This window comes from Pseudomyrmex gracilis, unplaced genomic scaffold, assembly GCF_002006095.1.
Source record: "Pseudomyrmex gracilis isolate BER0280 unplaced genomic scaffold, ASM200609v1 scaffold_165, whole genome shotgun sequence".
NCBI lineage: Eukaryota > Metazoa > Arthropoda > Insecta > Hymenoptera > Formicidae > Pseudomyrmex > Pseudomyrmex gracilis.
In genome coordinates, this window is record NW_018020749.1 from 135,223 (window position 1) to 151,227 (window position 16,005).

General features: G+C 35.9%; 1 protein-coding gene across 7 annotated transcripts in view; it reads left to right on the plus strand.

Annotated features, from left to right (window-relative positions):
* The window catches only part of LOC109857599 (serine/threonine-protein kinase tricorner), a 143,278-nt gene extending 134,523 nt beyond the window's left edge, over positions 1–8,755 (plus strand). For all 7 annotated transcript variants that reach the window (XM_020434071.1, XM_020434073.1, XM_020434069.1 and 4 more), the window contains 8 exons: positions 4,414–4,647; positions 6,150–6,357; positions 6,458–6,575; positions 6,669–6,808; positions 6,915–7,115; positions 7,396–7,548; positions 7,644–7,802; positions 7,894–8,755. In XM_020434071.1, the coding sequence (XP_020289660.1) occupies positions 4,414–4,647; positions 6,150–6,357; positions 6,458–6,575; positions 6,669–6,808; positions 6,915–7,115; positions 7,396–7,548; positions 7,644–7,802; positions 7,894–8,009 (1,329 nt within the window). In that variant the 3' untranslated portion in view covers positions 8,010–8,755. The remainder of the gene's footprint in view (positions 1–4,413; positions 4,648–6,149; positions 6,358–6,457; positions 6,576–6,668; positions 6,809–6,914; positions 7,116–7,395; positions 7,549–7,643; positions 7,803–7,893) is intronic.
* The last annotated feature ends 7,250 nt before the right edge of the window (positions 8,756–16,005 follow it).

The window sequence follows — 16,005 nt, forward strand, 5'->3', positions numbered from 1 at the left end:
TATTTAAAAACTTTGGTCATTTTATTTTATTATTTTAAAAATTCTGAAAATATTGCTATCATAATTTTTTTAGTCTTCTTTTTTCTAATTTCCAACATTTCATGTTGTCCATAGAATATTCAATATATATTCGACAAATGAGACTGTTTATTCGATTCGATACGAATTATTTTTAGATTAGTTGATATATTGATTATCCGATATTTTTGTTCGATATCGACATCTCTACTCAGTAGTCACTCTACAGACACATCTTCTATACTAGAAACATTTTAACAATTAGACTTTATTTGATCACACTTGACAACTATCTAGAATTTAAAAACACTTTTATAACATATTTGTGAAGAATTGTTGACCTAAGATACGTCTCCAATTATCTTTATATATTTTTTTTTATATAATTCCACGCAAACTTTTATATTCACTACTGTAATGTCATTTGTAATCTTTATAATGTTTACCTATACACAAGTCCCATCTTGTTACCTTTGTGTAGATCAATTTCCACTGAAGATGATTAGAAAAATAAAGATCGAAACGTACATGGATAACCTATTATAGTCTGAATTATTGCACAACATCCTACATTCGGTTCGAACTGCTCATCTATTACCCACCGTTGTTTAAAAACTTTATATTGTGTTTAAAGTAGTCAAAGTATAGAATATAACACGAACAAACCTCGACTCGGTTTTTTTTTAATTATTTATAGCATTGGTAAATATAATCTTGCGTCGCGTTGTGTGTGAACAATTGGTTAAACGGATTGTTACATAATAACTGATAACTTAATATTCGCGTTCTCAATCGTCACTTGCGTCATCGTCGGCGAAAAACCTTGGATATCCAGATATACATGAGCGAAAAATACGGGTTAACATTGGAACAGCGTTATGTATAATATTGTAAAAAATTTCTTAAAGTAACAGGGCACCGATTGCCAAAATTTCTTTTGACCGCAGATCGACTGTTGCACAGATCCCGTTTGTACAGAAAACTTTTGCGCAGATCCCGATTGCACATGTACGATATTACGCAAATAACTTTTTTGCACAGAAGCATGTACTTATTTTTTATATATTATAAAAATTATTTTCTTGAATAAGTATAACAAAGTCATCCTTGTCGTTTACTAACAACTTGTTAACAAAGAAATTTTTATAAATAGACCATTGTTTTCCGAAAAATATTAAAATAAGACTTTATTATGTTATTTATGTTTGTGTTGTAAGCGTATGGGCAGGAGGGGACTTACGCCCCCTGCACCTCCCGAAAAAGCCTAACCTAACCTAACTTAACCCTAACCTTGTGTCACTATAATGAATGCGTTCGTTTTTTGGGCGCTTCCGCACTTTAAGCATTAGTCAATCTTTATTGCTCTTTAAATGTAGGACAAATATAGACTGACACTCATAGCGCATAAAGCGCCAATAAACGCACTTAATATCATTAATGTCACAATGCATAGTGCTTCATCTCTGTGTAACATGTGCAATAATGTTCTGTGCAAATGATCATAATGAACAATCAGGATCTGCCCAGAAAGTTTTTGTGCAAACGGGACTTGTGCAAAATAACGTCGATCTGCGCAAAAGAAATCTTGGCTATCCTCTCTCTATGAGTACTGGAGCAGGAACGATTCCGGTCAGCCATGTTACCCTCCCAGGAAAATAGTCGCTTCTTTCAAATTTAAACCACATTGAACGAAAGACTTTGTAAACGCTTGTGAAATTTTTAAACATTTAATCGTCCCAAAGCTGGGATAATTACGATTATAAGTGACACTTTTTATACGTGTTATATGCGTAAATCTATTGAAAAATGTATATTTTAAACTCTAGCTGCCAAATTATTCTCGCGTCATCAATAAAAAAAAAAAAAAACTAGAATGCGGTAAATTTATCAATATACAAATACTACCAAAAAAAAACAATTTGAAATTATTGATCGTCTAGTTGTCGAAATAAAGCCGCGGAAATTTTGCGGTATTTCTTGACTCAATTCGCGAATCATAGTCAAGCAAATAACAGCGGCGACTACGTCGCCTTTTGAACAACGTACTTGGATCTTGACACGCCAGTTTTTGTGCGATTTTCTCGCCTCCGTCATACTCGAAATTGCTCTCAAGCGTTTTTTAGTACTTGTATTGAAATTAAGAAGAATCACTTTACCAGTTTTGTTTGACAGCTGAACAAAATGACAGATTTAGTTAGACGAGCGCACACGTTTTTTTGCCAGATTGTCGTTTAATGCGAAGCGTGACGAACCGCTTAATTATACATAATAAAAGTTTACGCATCGGCGAAAGAAAATAAAATTATTTACGGACGTTTTGAACATAACAAAACTGTTTATTTATTTCTAAACTAATGACGTGCTGATAAAATAGAGTCTGAAGTATTTCGTACGTGTGAATCGAGTTCTGAGAGTACTTTTTGATAGCGTAGAATCAAACTTTTGAATGGGACTGTCGCGCGATAAATACACAGTAAAAAATCGTGCGTCAAAATGTAGACTTTTCTTGTGTTACGACGTTTTGATTATTATTTCAATGTAAAATTAACATAATACTGATATGTTATTATTTTTTTCATCTTTTCACGTGTTAAATTCATGTTAACTTCACAAATTAACATTTTTTGCATGTCATCTAAAAATGGAATATTGTTTAAGTGCTTTTAACACAATGATTTCAATTAATCTAGATGTCTCCAAGTCAATTTAACATACTAAAAAAATTTTAAAAATCTTTGGTCACATTGTACAAACTAAAATGTTTTATTAACATTTCTTACGAATTACTGTAACTACTGTTTTGTGTAGTTTTAATTATTTTATATGTTATTTTTACATCATGCTTACAGTCAAAATAACAAATATAAATGTAAAGTATTGTGTTAAGTATTTGACTTTACTAGTTTGTCAATAAGTGACTCACAACGAATGAGTTATTTTAACGTAAAATTTAGAGTGGACTTCCTGGAACATGCAAAAAATGTTAAAATTACCATTTTTTTTTACTGTGTATCTTAAGTAAAAGTAAATAATTAAGATATATTTAATAATAAGTAATAGTAAAAATAATTGAGATATCTTGAATTTTTCAAACCTTGCATCAACACATTGTCTAACTCTCTCTTTTTTTATGTTGAAAGTAAGTAATGAGCCAAAATAATGTTGAGATTGCGAGATAATGTTTGCGATGAATCATATACTGAATTACTCATCGAATTACGAAATTTTCCACTGAATCTAAAACTTCTCAGGTAATATAATTACATATGGTTTTTTTTGCGAAACATTACCGAAAGTCCGGTTGGTTAATTCTTTCCACTAATTACTGTTTACCACTAATTACACAACGATTGCTTAATATTTGTTCGTTTATTGCCGACGATGCTCGATAATTCCGCTGATAGTAATTGTTGAGCGTAGCGAATGAAGTTGCTCATGGTCAACGATAGCTGTGTGCGAGCTTTTGAACTAAACGAGAAAGAGGTTGCTAAAAGTGTGGAAAATTATGAAACCGCAAAAAATTGGATTAGAAACGTTCGCAGAAATTGCAAACTTCTGGCTTTTTACTGCTTCTCCGACAAATAAAAAAATGAGGTAACGAATCACTTACTCGGCAATAGTTTTGAAAGGTGTTTATATTAAATTAATTTCTTAATAACTATTATGTAAAAAAAAAAAATATTTTTAATTTCTTTCAAGAAAGTAACAAAGAATAGTAACTTTTTCTTTCATATAAACAGTGCGTCTTTTTTTGTTTTTTTTATCTGCCTCTTATTTGTTCACTGTTAGCTTCTGTCTTCTTTTTTCGAAACACAAATTACAGTCACGATAGCCAGTAATTACATTTCTAATTAACTCAATTTTAATTAGACAAGTTTTCCTCTTTCGTAATAATATATATATATATATATAACGTCTTTAATTTTATTTTATTTTCATTCGCAACACAACTGCGAATCTAATTAAAATAGCAAGAAAATTAAAATAACAAGAAAATGTAAGCGAAATAACTAAACTCTCAGTTAACGCGTCAGTTATTATTAGAATGTCTTCGTTTGGTGTTACGAGCAAGGAGATAACTTTTAGTTAGGAAGATTGCGGAATTTTCGCAATGTTCATTCATGGGAAACTTACCAAAAAATAACATTGGTTCCGACGTGTCTCGCGAACGGTGAACGCGAACGCGATCTCGATGTGCATAATAATCGTGCAGCAGCCGTGGCGGCGCGGCCACCGGAAGTGGTTTTGTCGTACGCAAGATAAAGCGTTATCGATCGAAGCGTTACGTTGAAACACACTCGCGACAACATAGTTGGCGGAGGTGGAGGAGGTTATCACAGTCGGCTTGATAAGATGATAATCGAGGCACCGCGTGTGCATTTTGCCTCTTTGCAGGTTACGCTGGAGAACTATTACAGTAATCTGATAGCGCAGCACATCGAGCGGAAGCAGAGGCTGGCAAAGCTCGAAGAGTCGCTCAAGGATGAAGGTCTCTCGGAACAGCAGAAGCAGGAGAAAAGACTGCAACATGCCCAGAAGGAGACTGAGTTTCTTCGACTCAAGCGGTCCAGGCTCGGTGTCGAAGATTTCGAGCCTCTCAAGGTTATCGGCAGAGGTGCCTTTGGCGAGGTAAAAAAAAAGAAAAAAATCGATAGCATAAATAACAATAGAGTAAATGGGGTATTGTGACCATACGGAAAAGATGGCCATAGACTGTACTTTCACCAATCATTGTTTAATAGTGCATTTTTGTAACCATTCTTAAAGATAATCAGTATTTACAGTAGTTTATGTGCGTACACTCTATTTAAAATAACAATATTGTGAAAATTTATATAATGTTTTTACTTTCGATTGCCTGCAAAGTTTTACGTCCACTAAAAGCTGCTGTAACGTCGAATAAATTACAGTTAAACTGCCGTAATCAATATTACATACATGATAAAGGCACATAAATTATAATGTAACCAATAATGTGTATTTTTATTTTCATTATTTATTTATAAATACTATGTTATCTTTTCCTCACACTTCGGGAAAGATGGCCCATTTTTTTTTTTTAAAAGTTACATATAATTATATATATATATATATTTTTTATACTAGTATAATCTACAATGTATTTAATCATCGAAATAAAAATGTTTTTTTTTGCTCATTGTGTTTATAGTTCACATAAAGTTGCGTTTCATAATTAAAAAAATACTGTGCATGAAAACATTAACAACAATATGTAATAATCTTTTACGTACAATAAATATATTGTATTTAACATATAATTACTAAATATATAATTAAATTACATAATTATAAGTTTTACTTATATCTTTTACAAAAAAAACATGTATGGCCATCTTTCCCTTAAATGTTAAAAAGGTAAGATGGCCAATGCATACATTTTAATATTTTATATAATATTAAATTTCTGTTAAGTGTTTTCTCTTTAATTTCGATAGTTATTATTACTTTAAGCTTCGGTGAAGTAAAATAAGAAAACAATATTAAAAAATAACAAAAATAAAGGTCCGTTTTTTGCATTTAAAGAAAACTATGGCCATTTTACCCGGGTTTACCCTAATAAATTGGTGACGGAATTAATAAATTAATTTGATTAAATTGTTGTCTGATCGAGGAGAACACACTTTTATTATTATCTCACGAACAAAGCATTAAACAAACATACTATAGCGCGCATTTTCGTTTTCTCTCGCGGAGAAAATCGCAAATTGTGATCTTTTATTTATAAACGGCTTAATCTTAAATGATATAGTCATCGTATGTGTGCCATGTATAAATGACTCGCAGTTTACGCGGCAATTTGCGCATTAGAGATGAAGATTGAACCTCACAGTTACAACAATTATAATAATAACGGAAATATACAAAAGACTGCTCTCTCGAGAGCGGTGGTCACGTTCGTGAGAGAGCGAAATTATCTCATTACTTCTCAGAAAAAGTAGCGCTTCTCCTCGCTTCGCGGAGTAAGTGGAATTTCTTTGGTATAAAAATCTGAAATTGTGGACGACGCGGAAACGCTCTTTTAATTGCTCTCGACGGAAATCTTGTTTCGCTGCTTTTCACTCGAAAAAAAAAAACGAACGTTTTTTCACCGAAACGAAACATTTAAACAGGTGAGACTCGTGCAAAAGAAGGACACCGGACACGTATACGCGATGAAGATTTTACGGAAGGCGGATATGCTCGAAAAGGAACAGGTTGCTCACGTCAGAGCGGAGAGAGACGTCCTCGTGGAAGCGGATCATCAGTGGGTCGTAAAAATGTATTACAGTTTCCAGGATCCTATAAATCTCTATCTGATAATGGAGTTTCTTCCCGGCGGTAAGTTTGGCTATTAAATATATTCAGCGACGAGCTTGAAAACGAGAAGAAGACTTTTTATCTCGAGCGGGCACTTAAGCGGGAAAACAAATGGTTGCAGGTGACATGATGACGCTACTTATGAAGAAGGATACTCTTTCCGAAGAGTGCACGCAATTTTATATTTCCGAAACGGCGTTAGCGATCGACTCCATACATAAATTAGGTTTTATCCATAGGTACGTTTTTTTTGTCCTCATTGTCAACGAGTTTGTAAAAATTACCAAATTGTTCGTATTAATTTGATTGTTTTTTTTTTTTTTTTTTCACAGAGACATCAAGCCAGACAACCTGTTGCTGGACGCACGGGGCCACATAAAACTCTCTGACTTTGGGCTGTGCACGGGTCTGAAGAAATCGCACCGAACCGACTTTTATCGGGACCTAAGTCAAGCGAAACCTTCCGATTTCAGTGAGTGAACTTACTCGCGCGCGCGCGTCAAAAGGAGAGAAATGTCGTTTATAATAAGTCTCATCTTTTACTATCTTAACTGACGTTCCGTCTGTTTCTTGCGCAGTGACATCATGCGGGAGTGGTAGCGGTGGCGCAATGGACAGCAAAAGAAGAGCCGAGAGCTGGAAGAGAAATAGGAGAGCGTTAGCTTATAGCACAGTGGGCACTCCCGACTATATCGCGCCGGAAGTGTTCCTGCAAACTGGTTACGGACCTGCCTGCGACTGTTGGTCTCTAGGAGTTATCATGTACGAGATGCTTATAGGTAATCAGACTCTTGTTTGTTGTTTTTCTTTTTAATCTTTTTGCTCCGACGCGCGACTTGTGACAAAATGTGATCGTTGCGGACCGAACGCGTCGTTGACAACTCGATGTTGTCATACAGAATGCTCACGACGCAATTGCGTTTTCTGTTCTATAAACTTTAATATAACATATATACTTTCTTTGAAGCAAAAAGATTAAATCGGCGTATCACTATAATGATTCAAGTAATTGTGAAAAATAAACGCTAACGCGACGCAAATGTTGCTATTATTTTACAGGATATCCACCGTTCTGTAGCGAGAATCCACAGGAAACGTATAGAAAAGTAATGAACTGGCGAGAAACTCTAGTGTTTCCGCCCGAAGTTCCCATTAGCGAAGAGGCTAAGGACACCATTATCAGATTTTGCTGCGAAGCCGACAGAAGATTAGGTGAATACCCTAAGATTTTCATCTTGTGAAATTATAAAAATAGGAGAAAATCGTTCTCCGTTGTACAACCAACGACTGTGATTATTTCTTTTCAGGTGCGCAAAGAGGTATCGAAGAGCTCAAGTTGGCGCCCTTCTTCCGCGGTGTCGATTGGGAACACATTAGAGAAAGACCTGCCGCTATACCAGTTGAAGTGCGTTCCATCGACGACACGTCCAATTTTGACGAGTTTCCGGACGTGAAACTGGAAATACGTATGTGTAAATTCGTCTCCTCGTTGTCATTGTATCTATTTATTTTCATGACGTAATCTAATTGCGTGTCTATTTTCGTATCGTGCTGCAGCGTCCGCGCCGATGCCACAGGACGGCGAGGTGATATACAAGGACTGGGTGTTCATCAATTATACCTTCAAGCGCTTCGAGGGTCTTACGCAACGAGGCACGCCGACCAAGAAATAGCAACCCCTCACTTCCTGTTCGATCACTAGCGCCGCTGCCAATCATCAGCCGGCTGACGTGATCGAAATTCCGGCCTTGGTACATCATTCTCATCCGCCGTCATCAACGACAACAGCGTCGCGCACAGCAAACGGCTGACCTGTCTCTCGCTGTCGAGTGCGGTTCGACTCGGACTCGGAGTTTATTCTTATTTTGTATATACGCGTGATGAGCACGAGTCATTGTCATGTGAATATTTGGCGTTATCATGAAGTATCGACAACATACTTGGTCGCAGCTTAGACGCGAACACGTTAGGCGGAAGAGTGAAGTGATAAAAAGATATACACAAATGATCGCATGCCTCGACGCGCATGTCGATAACGGCGACGAAATCTTTTGTTGTGTGACTCACGTTGATCCTCGTGTCCTCGAGGAGCGTTATATTTTTTATTTTCGTCGTACCGCGGAGGAAGCGTTTTGTGCGAAACGTAGCATAATAAGCTCTCTGTGGTAATGGTATTGAATGGAAAACGGTTGGAGAGAGTCTCGGTTTCACATGGTTCTCACAAGTCACTCGCAGATCACTTTTTTATTTATCCGTGCGACGCGCGTTGAAACGGAATTATTATAAGAGGTGTTATATTTGTGTCACAGGAGCGCAAAACGTTCCGCTAAGCTCTTGAATTAAGCTCTCTGTTTCTCTCTGTCTCTCTCTCTCTCTCTCTGTCTCTCTCTCTGTCTCTCTCTCTCTCTCTCTGTCTCTCTCTCTCTCTCTCTCTCTCTCTCTCTCTCTCTCTCTCTCTNTCTCTCTCTCTCTCTCTCTCTCTCTCTCTCTCTCTTTCTCTCTCTCTCTCTTTCTCTCTCTCTCTTTCTCTCTCTCTCTCTGTCTTTCTCTTAAAACGTTGTATTTATAATTAATAACTCTGTGATATATGTGATGTTGTTAAAAGTTTCTGCTATCTTCATGATGGGACCGTTTTGTCCGTTGCGCGGATGCTATGCTTTTATTGATGTTGTATATACGTGTGATTTACTATCTCGATTTGTCTTGAAGATTTAAAAATTGTTGTGATGAAAGAGAATTGCGATAGAATTTTATAATATTATATATTTAAAAGAAAAAAGGCGCTACTTCTGAGAGCTTTAGCCTGTGAACACAAACATAAAAATTTGAAACGATACCGACACGCGCGGAGCCTCACATCTCAAGTTCCGATATATTTTACACGTTTTACTGTGTTAAATACAATTTTAACATCATGATGACATTCTTCCGGACACCGGGTCTCTCTCTGTTTTTTCTCTCTTTCTCTTATAAGGCAATAATAAACATTTTAGCCGTGTCTGAATACACGAATAACGGAATGCGTTAGGCTTTAAAAGATATCGAAAAAAAAAAGGCGTAAGAAGGGAGAAAGAAAGATTACACTTAAGGTTCAGGGCTCCTTCGTTGCCTTATTAAGGTTCCTAACAGACAGCCCAAACAAAAACAAACCCGTACGTTTAAAAACCGAAAGAAAATGAGCCAGACAAGCCACTTCTCCGATGGGAAAAAAATGATATGAAGTAAACGGTAGTGTTGCGACGACGTGTAAACAAATCACGTACACAAAACGCGTACGTACCCGTGTGTTTTTTAAACACTCTGCGGAACCGGATACCTTTTTCTTTCGATAGCACTGTGAAAACAATTTTACGATTTACATTTCGTAGTTTTGCTGACAACCAGGGCACCTTGGTAATAAAATAGCGTAATAATGATAAAGACTAGGTAACACTTAAGGTAAAACAAACGTAAATACATACACATACACAACAGAAGTACCTATGCATAAAAGGAAAGAAATGCACACACACGCGTTCGAAATGTAATCACGTTGTGGGATAATATAGTACACATGTATAAAAAAAAAGAACTCTCGATGCTCCTTCCTCGTAACGTTTCGGCGTGTCTCTACTTAAAAAAAAAAAAATAATCATGCCAGTTACGCTGCGCTGTATATTTGACGAAGAGATTAGTTTCGTACGAACCACCTCCGCCTGCATATGTATCTTAATACCGTTTACAGAGTAAAGTCTCTGAGAGATAGTCTAACGATTGCAGAGAGCGCCTAGGTTACGGTGTTACCTACCAGTTAAGCCAGTAAAATGTTAAACGAGGAGAAAAAGATGATAAAATTTACTCTCGCGAAGAAAAGTAGTTAAACAAAAAAAAAAGTAAGAACTATTTTCTGCATTATATGCTAGAAGTTAAATCGACGAGTAATGACGTAAGCGGGGAAAGTTAGGGAGTTACGGAATAAACCATTAGTCTCTCCTTGTCGCCGTTGAGTACAGATGCTCTAACGTCCATGCTACTAAGTAAAAAAGAAAAAAAAAACAAAAAGAAAAAAAAACAAACGAAGAAGTGATCACAATTTATTTATTTAAAGAGAAAGTCTAAATAAATGATACAACAATAGCCACGAGATGCCTTCGACGCAACAAGTTTCGGTGCCCTGGAACCAGTGCATATATATATATATATATATAAATATATATAAGTACATATATATATATGTAAAAAAAAGGTACATATATATATTATATAGACATCTTTTAGCAAAAGAGAGAAGTGTAATACGCGCTAACAATTTAGATGTTACAAACAATTAGATGTGCTGATTCGAAGTGGGTGTAGATTTTTTTTCCTTTCTCGAAGGTGAGAGACGAGAACGTTTAATTAATAATGTAGCGGTTGGTTGACGAAATGTATTGTACACACGTACACCGAGCTAACTTACACACATTTGATGTAAACGTAATTCTGAGGACACGTGAGAGGGAAATCTCCAAGTAGACTTAACGGTATTGATTGATCGATGTACACTGTAAATATTAAAACGAGGCAACTAAATGTTACTGAGAACAAAGGCAATTCGGACTCCGGTGTTTAATTTGGTTTACTGCTGTACTGCCATCACGACTTTTTTATTATTAATATGTCGCGTATGATGAAGAAACGTATTACGGGTGTGTTAAACGTACGGTAATATATCATCTCAATCTCACGGTTTCGCTCGTGTTTTGCTCGCTAGCTGGTTCTTGATGATTTGTGTACGAATAACTGATTAGTTGTTAATTTACGGTTAATTTAAATGAAAAAACAACCGCGATATAGATCTCTCCTAGCTAATTCTTACTCTAATAGATGTTAAGTTTTTTTTGTTTCTTCAGCAAAAGATCTTTTTTTCTTTTGTTTTTTTCTCGACGAATAGCGATCGTCTCCTGGACGTTTATTTTTTATTTTTTTTTTTTTTTTTATTCGTTGGCAATAGTACGTCCCGGAGCTTTTGCTTCGTGTCTTTTTCTCGTCTTTCTTCTCGTCATAGCTGTCTTTCTCATAGTCCCATAATTCCGTTCTGTCACACGATACGTAGAATCCTCGATCATGTAATGTCATTGCGTAAACGATTAATCACATGCGCGCGCACGTGTGTCGCGTACGGCAAAGATAAAAAAAAAAAAAAATAATTCATAAGCGTTCGAATTATTGCAGAATCGTTCTTCCGAATATATTTAATCAGTGCACTTTACACCTGGATGAGAAATATAACAAACTTATCGCTTTGTTAAAAGAAAATGTTCATCTAAACTATCTTCGTTTATAAGAACGTTCTGAGAATATTGTGTTTTAAAATGAAGGTGAACACAATTCTAGCTATCATTGCGTTTTAAGTTACTTTACGCGAAGATCGCGTGTTGACACTAAAATAAAAAAAAAGTTGCAGAAAATTAGCGCTACCAATTCGATAATACGAAACCACTTCGTAGAACAGTTATTTATCGGTGGAGTCTATTGCGTTCCATGTATTACTCATCAAGGTCAAGGTGAATCGTGTCACGCGTGACGATGATTCTCCAATCGCCTCGTAAAGTTACGATTTGCGCAAAAACTGCTTTTAAATAACCATTTTGTAATATTTGTCACGTGCAACGTATGCGAAACAAAAAAACAAACTTACTAAGGATTACGAGTTGAGACGTAATGTGAAGTCAAAGAATAAAATATATTTTAAATAACTCACTTATTTAAAATATTCAAAACATTAATTTTATAAAATAATCTGGAAATTTCAGAAAAAAGGCAGAAAGAGACCGAGAAAGAAAGAAAGAAAGAAAGAGAGAGAGAGAGAGAGAGAGAGAGAGAGGAAAGTTTTCAAAAATTTTTATATAAATAATTAACTAAATTTTCAAATAATCATCTATATTTCTCGCTCGTTTCTCATTGTGTGTTTTCGTGTTTTATTCTTATATTTCACTACGTCTGAACTATATTTTACCAACGTGCAAATCGTTAAATCGCGTATTAATCATGTAAGTTGATGCGTGTAGAGTACCGAAAAGTAGTTGCCGAAGATTTGAAATATAACGATATCGGCATTTTCTCATTTGAACAATGCGGAAACAAAATATGCGTGTGTTGGAATAAAGGTTTGCGAACCAAACGAATTTCTTAATCGGGAACACAATCAGAAGTGTTATCTGTCACTGTGTAACCGTACTAATATAATGTCTCGTAGCGGCGCGGCTTAATTCATTTTGTTCTCACCGTTCGTTTTGTACAGTGATGTAGCTGAATTTTATAAGAAAAACTTATAGAATAGCGTCATTAGACAGAAATTTTTCTCCGCGATTAATCCCGTTCGAGCATAGCAATAGCAACTTTTAGACACGGCTGCGTGTCGTTACTTTACGGTGAGCAGATAACATCGTCGTAGTACAAACGAGTGCAATGCTGCGACGTTCTCATCTCTTTTTTTTTCTTTTAAAAAAAAGCAGCTGTAACATAAAACAAGATCTGCTTCCATTGTTTTTCTACATGTTTCATACGCGTTGGAAATATTTAAATTATACACAAGTCTTGTTCTTTACGTATGTAATTATATTTTGTAAAAAAATGAATGGAATTCTGCCGAGGTTGCTAACGTCTTTACGAGAACCTAAAATCTATACAGATTTAATATATTAATCATTTATAAATAAATTTTATTTAGTTTAAATTTTGCACGTAGGAATTTTTTTAGTGTATTGTAAAACACATGAATTTCTCCAGGCATCCAAGTGTCATATTATTTTTTTAGAGGAAAAGTCCGTGGTGTTTGAGTGCAGACGTGAAATGCGTGAAAGCATTGTTGCACTCGATTGTGCGTAAACGAATTTTATCGAGAAAAATTTATATATATATATATATATACATAATGTTCGCGGCTGTTCTGTTGCATGTGGCTTGCCGTGTAAAATTCGCGCTTATTTAAAAACAAAAATCGAGTACATATAAATTGTCGCGATTGTTTCGGAGATGGAAGGAAGGGAAGAGGTCAAAACGAATTACACACACGCGGACACGCACGATGGACAAGAATTATAGTATATATCGAGTGCAGATATTTTATAGTAGGCTTGTGATTTAAATCGATGAGGAAACTATTGTCGAACACAGTCCGAGATAAACAAACAAACAACAAAACGATGTATAAAGAGAAAACTATTGCTTTCCACACGCAGAATATACTATTGTAATTATGTCGTTAATAAATTGTTTTTTATTTTAACTCTTACGTAAATATCTGTATACGTTGTTCCTCGCCTGATCCTGACACAACTCTTGGCGTGAAATCCCATTGACGGAGATTGGAGTCTCGGAAGGTAATTTACTAAAGTGCAATCTAGTTTAGTAGTTGTACATGTGATGGCTATATATGAGTCTACGAATAGCGGTTCCCATAAATTGGAGAAAATAGCTTTATAACTCGAGTAATGAAGAAAGGTAATTCCGATTTCATCTCTAATTTCGACAAAACATTACTTAAGTTTTAAATGTGTTTCTTCTTAAAAATTCATTTATTTCTCTATCTTTTTTTAAAAGTCTTCGTTTATTAAGAAAAAAACTACCACCGCGACGACGCGTGCGAACCGAAAAAACATCTGGTGGCGGTTTTCTCAAGCTCTTGTTTCAAAAAGTAGTCTTGTTACAGATCAATAGATGTTACACGATGAAATATGTTTACTTTACCACAAAAGAAGGATCAAAACGTATCCTTTTATTTAAAAAATTCACAGCAAAGCATTGTGATGATAAGAAAAATGAAAATATCTGGCAATTCATAGTTGCATAGTCAAAAGTGTTCATACGACGCAATGGATGTCTCTATCTGCTACTGACCTCTGCAACTCAAGTGTGGTTTGTAGTTCACCGTGTTTTATCGAGGCGATGGCGTTAGTGGTTCAAGTTTAAAAATCGATGATGTATTTATTATGAATCTTTTTAATACAAATATCTTGTGTGTAATATATTGAACAATTAATTTTATAATTAAATTTAATATTCAAAAATCGTATGAAATAAATGTGATTCGAAAAGCAATTATAATAACGAATTGTAAATATCAATAGCGATTCGATTATATAGAATCGTAAAAAATAGTTGAAATCAGAATTAATAGTTTATCGAGTAAATATTTCATTTATCAGGTTTACAATGAAAACCAATATAAGATATTGTATAATTACTAGAAGTAAAAAAATTATAATTAATATAGAGATTAATACAAGTAAAAAGAATTATCAATTTCTAAAGACGGCGAAAAAGAGTTTCCAAATTATTATGTTTATTATAAAATACTATATATGTGTACACACTTATGTGCACATGTACACACTTATTGTCAAATTGTTTTTTTTTTTGGTTTACAATTTACAATCTGTTAAGCGCATTTGTTGTTGCGCGTAAAACTGTCTATTCGGCGAATTTCAAGTTCGATTCGTCGCGCGACTTACAAAACGACGGGAAGCCGTTCGAGGCGACAAGAACTCTCGGGATTCGTTCGGTGTTGCTTCAGAGAGAAACCTTACGTTCTCGGGATAGGCGGCCCGGCGACACGTACAAATCGTACGATTATGCGAGTCGTGACACCGCGCACGCCGGCGGTTGACTCTGAGAAAATGCGATTGGATTGATCCCGGTGATATATCGCCGTCCATTTCCGCATACATTCTCTTTCCTTCTCGCTGGCCACGCGAGAGAACTCTGTAAGCGAATTTCTTAGCGAGCGCACAAAATTTACATCTATCGCGCACCTATACGGTTGTATCAATCTCGCGAAAGCATGTTTACAAATTACATTTGACAAATGTAACGCACTTCCATCAGTATAAACGAGAATTTTGTTCAAGATTTGTCGTTTCGTTGTGGATATTTGATTTACAGATTAAAATAAATAAAAAATACGTAGAAAGAACGTTCTAATAACGAAGTTTTGGGAAAAACGATCAAGATAAGTCAAAAGTGAACGAAAAGATAGGAATCGCAATTATGTCAACAATTTGTCTACGTATGGAAGACTCATGGCACATTTTTGCGTCGCTGTGGAACCGAGAAATCATTCAAACGCGATTGTCTAGATATCAATCTCATCATACAGCAGTATTAAAGGAGGTCTTCATATTTGACAGATAAAAAGTGCCGATCTTGACAGGCGCGCTTATAAGCGCCAGATGCGGTTCTCACAACTAGATAGCTCAGAAGACGCGATGCGCGCGGCTCTTATCGGACAGCTGCAATCAGCGACGAGCGGCGACGTGACAATTCCGAAACGGAGCCTTCAATAAATCAGTCAAATCCGCGGTTGAGACTTTGAACTTCCGGCGGACTTGGCAGAACAGAATTCTACGCTCGGCAAGTCTCGTTTCCTTCTCAAGAATCAACATCTTCGGCAAATCGTATGCAAACTCAATTGTACACCGATTTCTCTCTCTCTCTCTCTCTCTCTCTCTCTCTCTCTCTCTCTCTCTCTCTTTCTCTCTGGAAATCACGAAATGGGATACGCCCGACAGCAAGGAGCGGCGCGAGAAATAATTAGTTTTGCAACTATGACGCACACACGCGTTCGCGCTCACAGTTTACGCACACGCACACGCGACGTATCTGTGAGAGACGCATGGCAGGAGAGTGGTTATCACACACGGGGCTGTG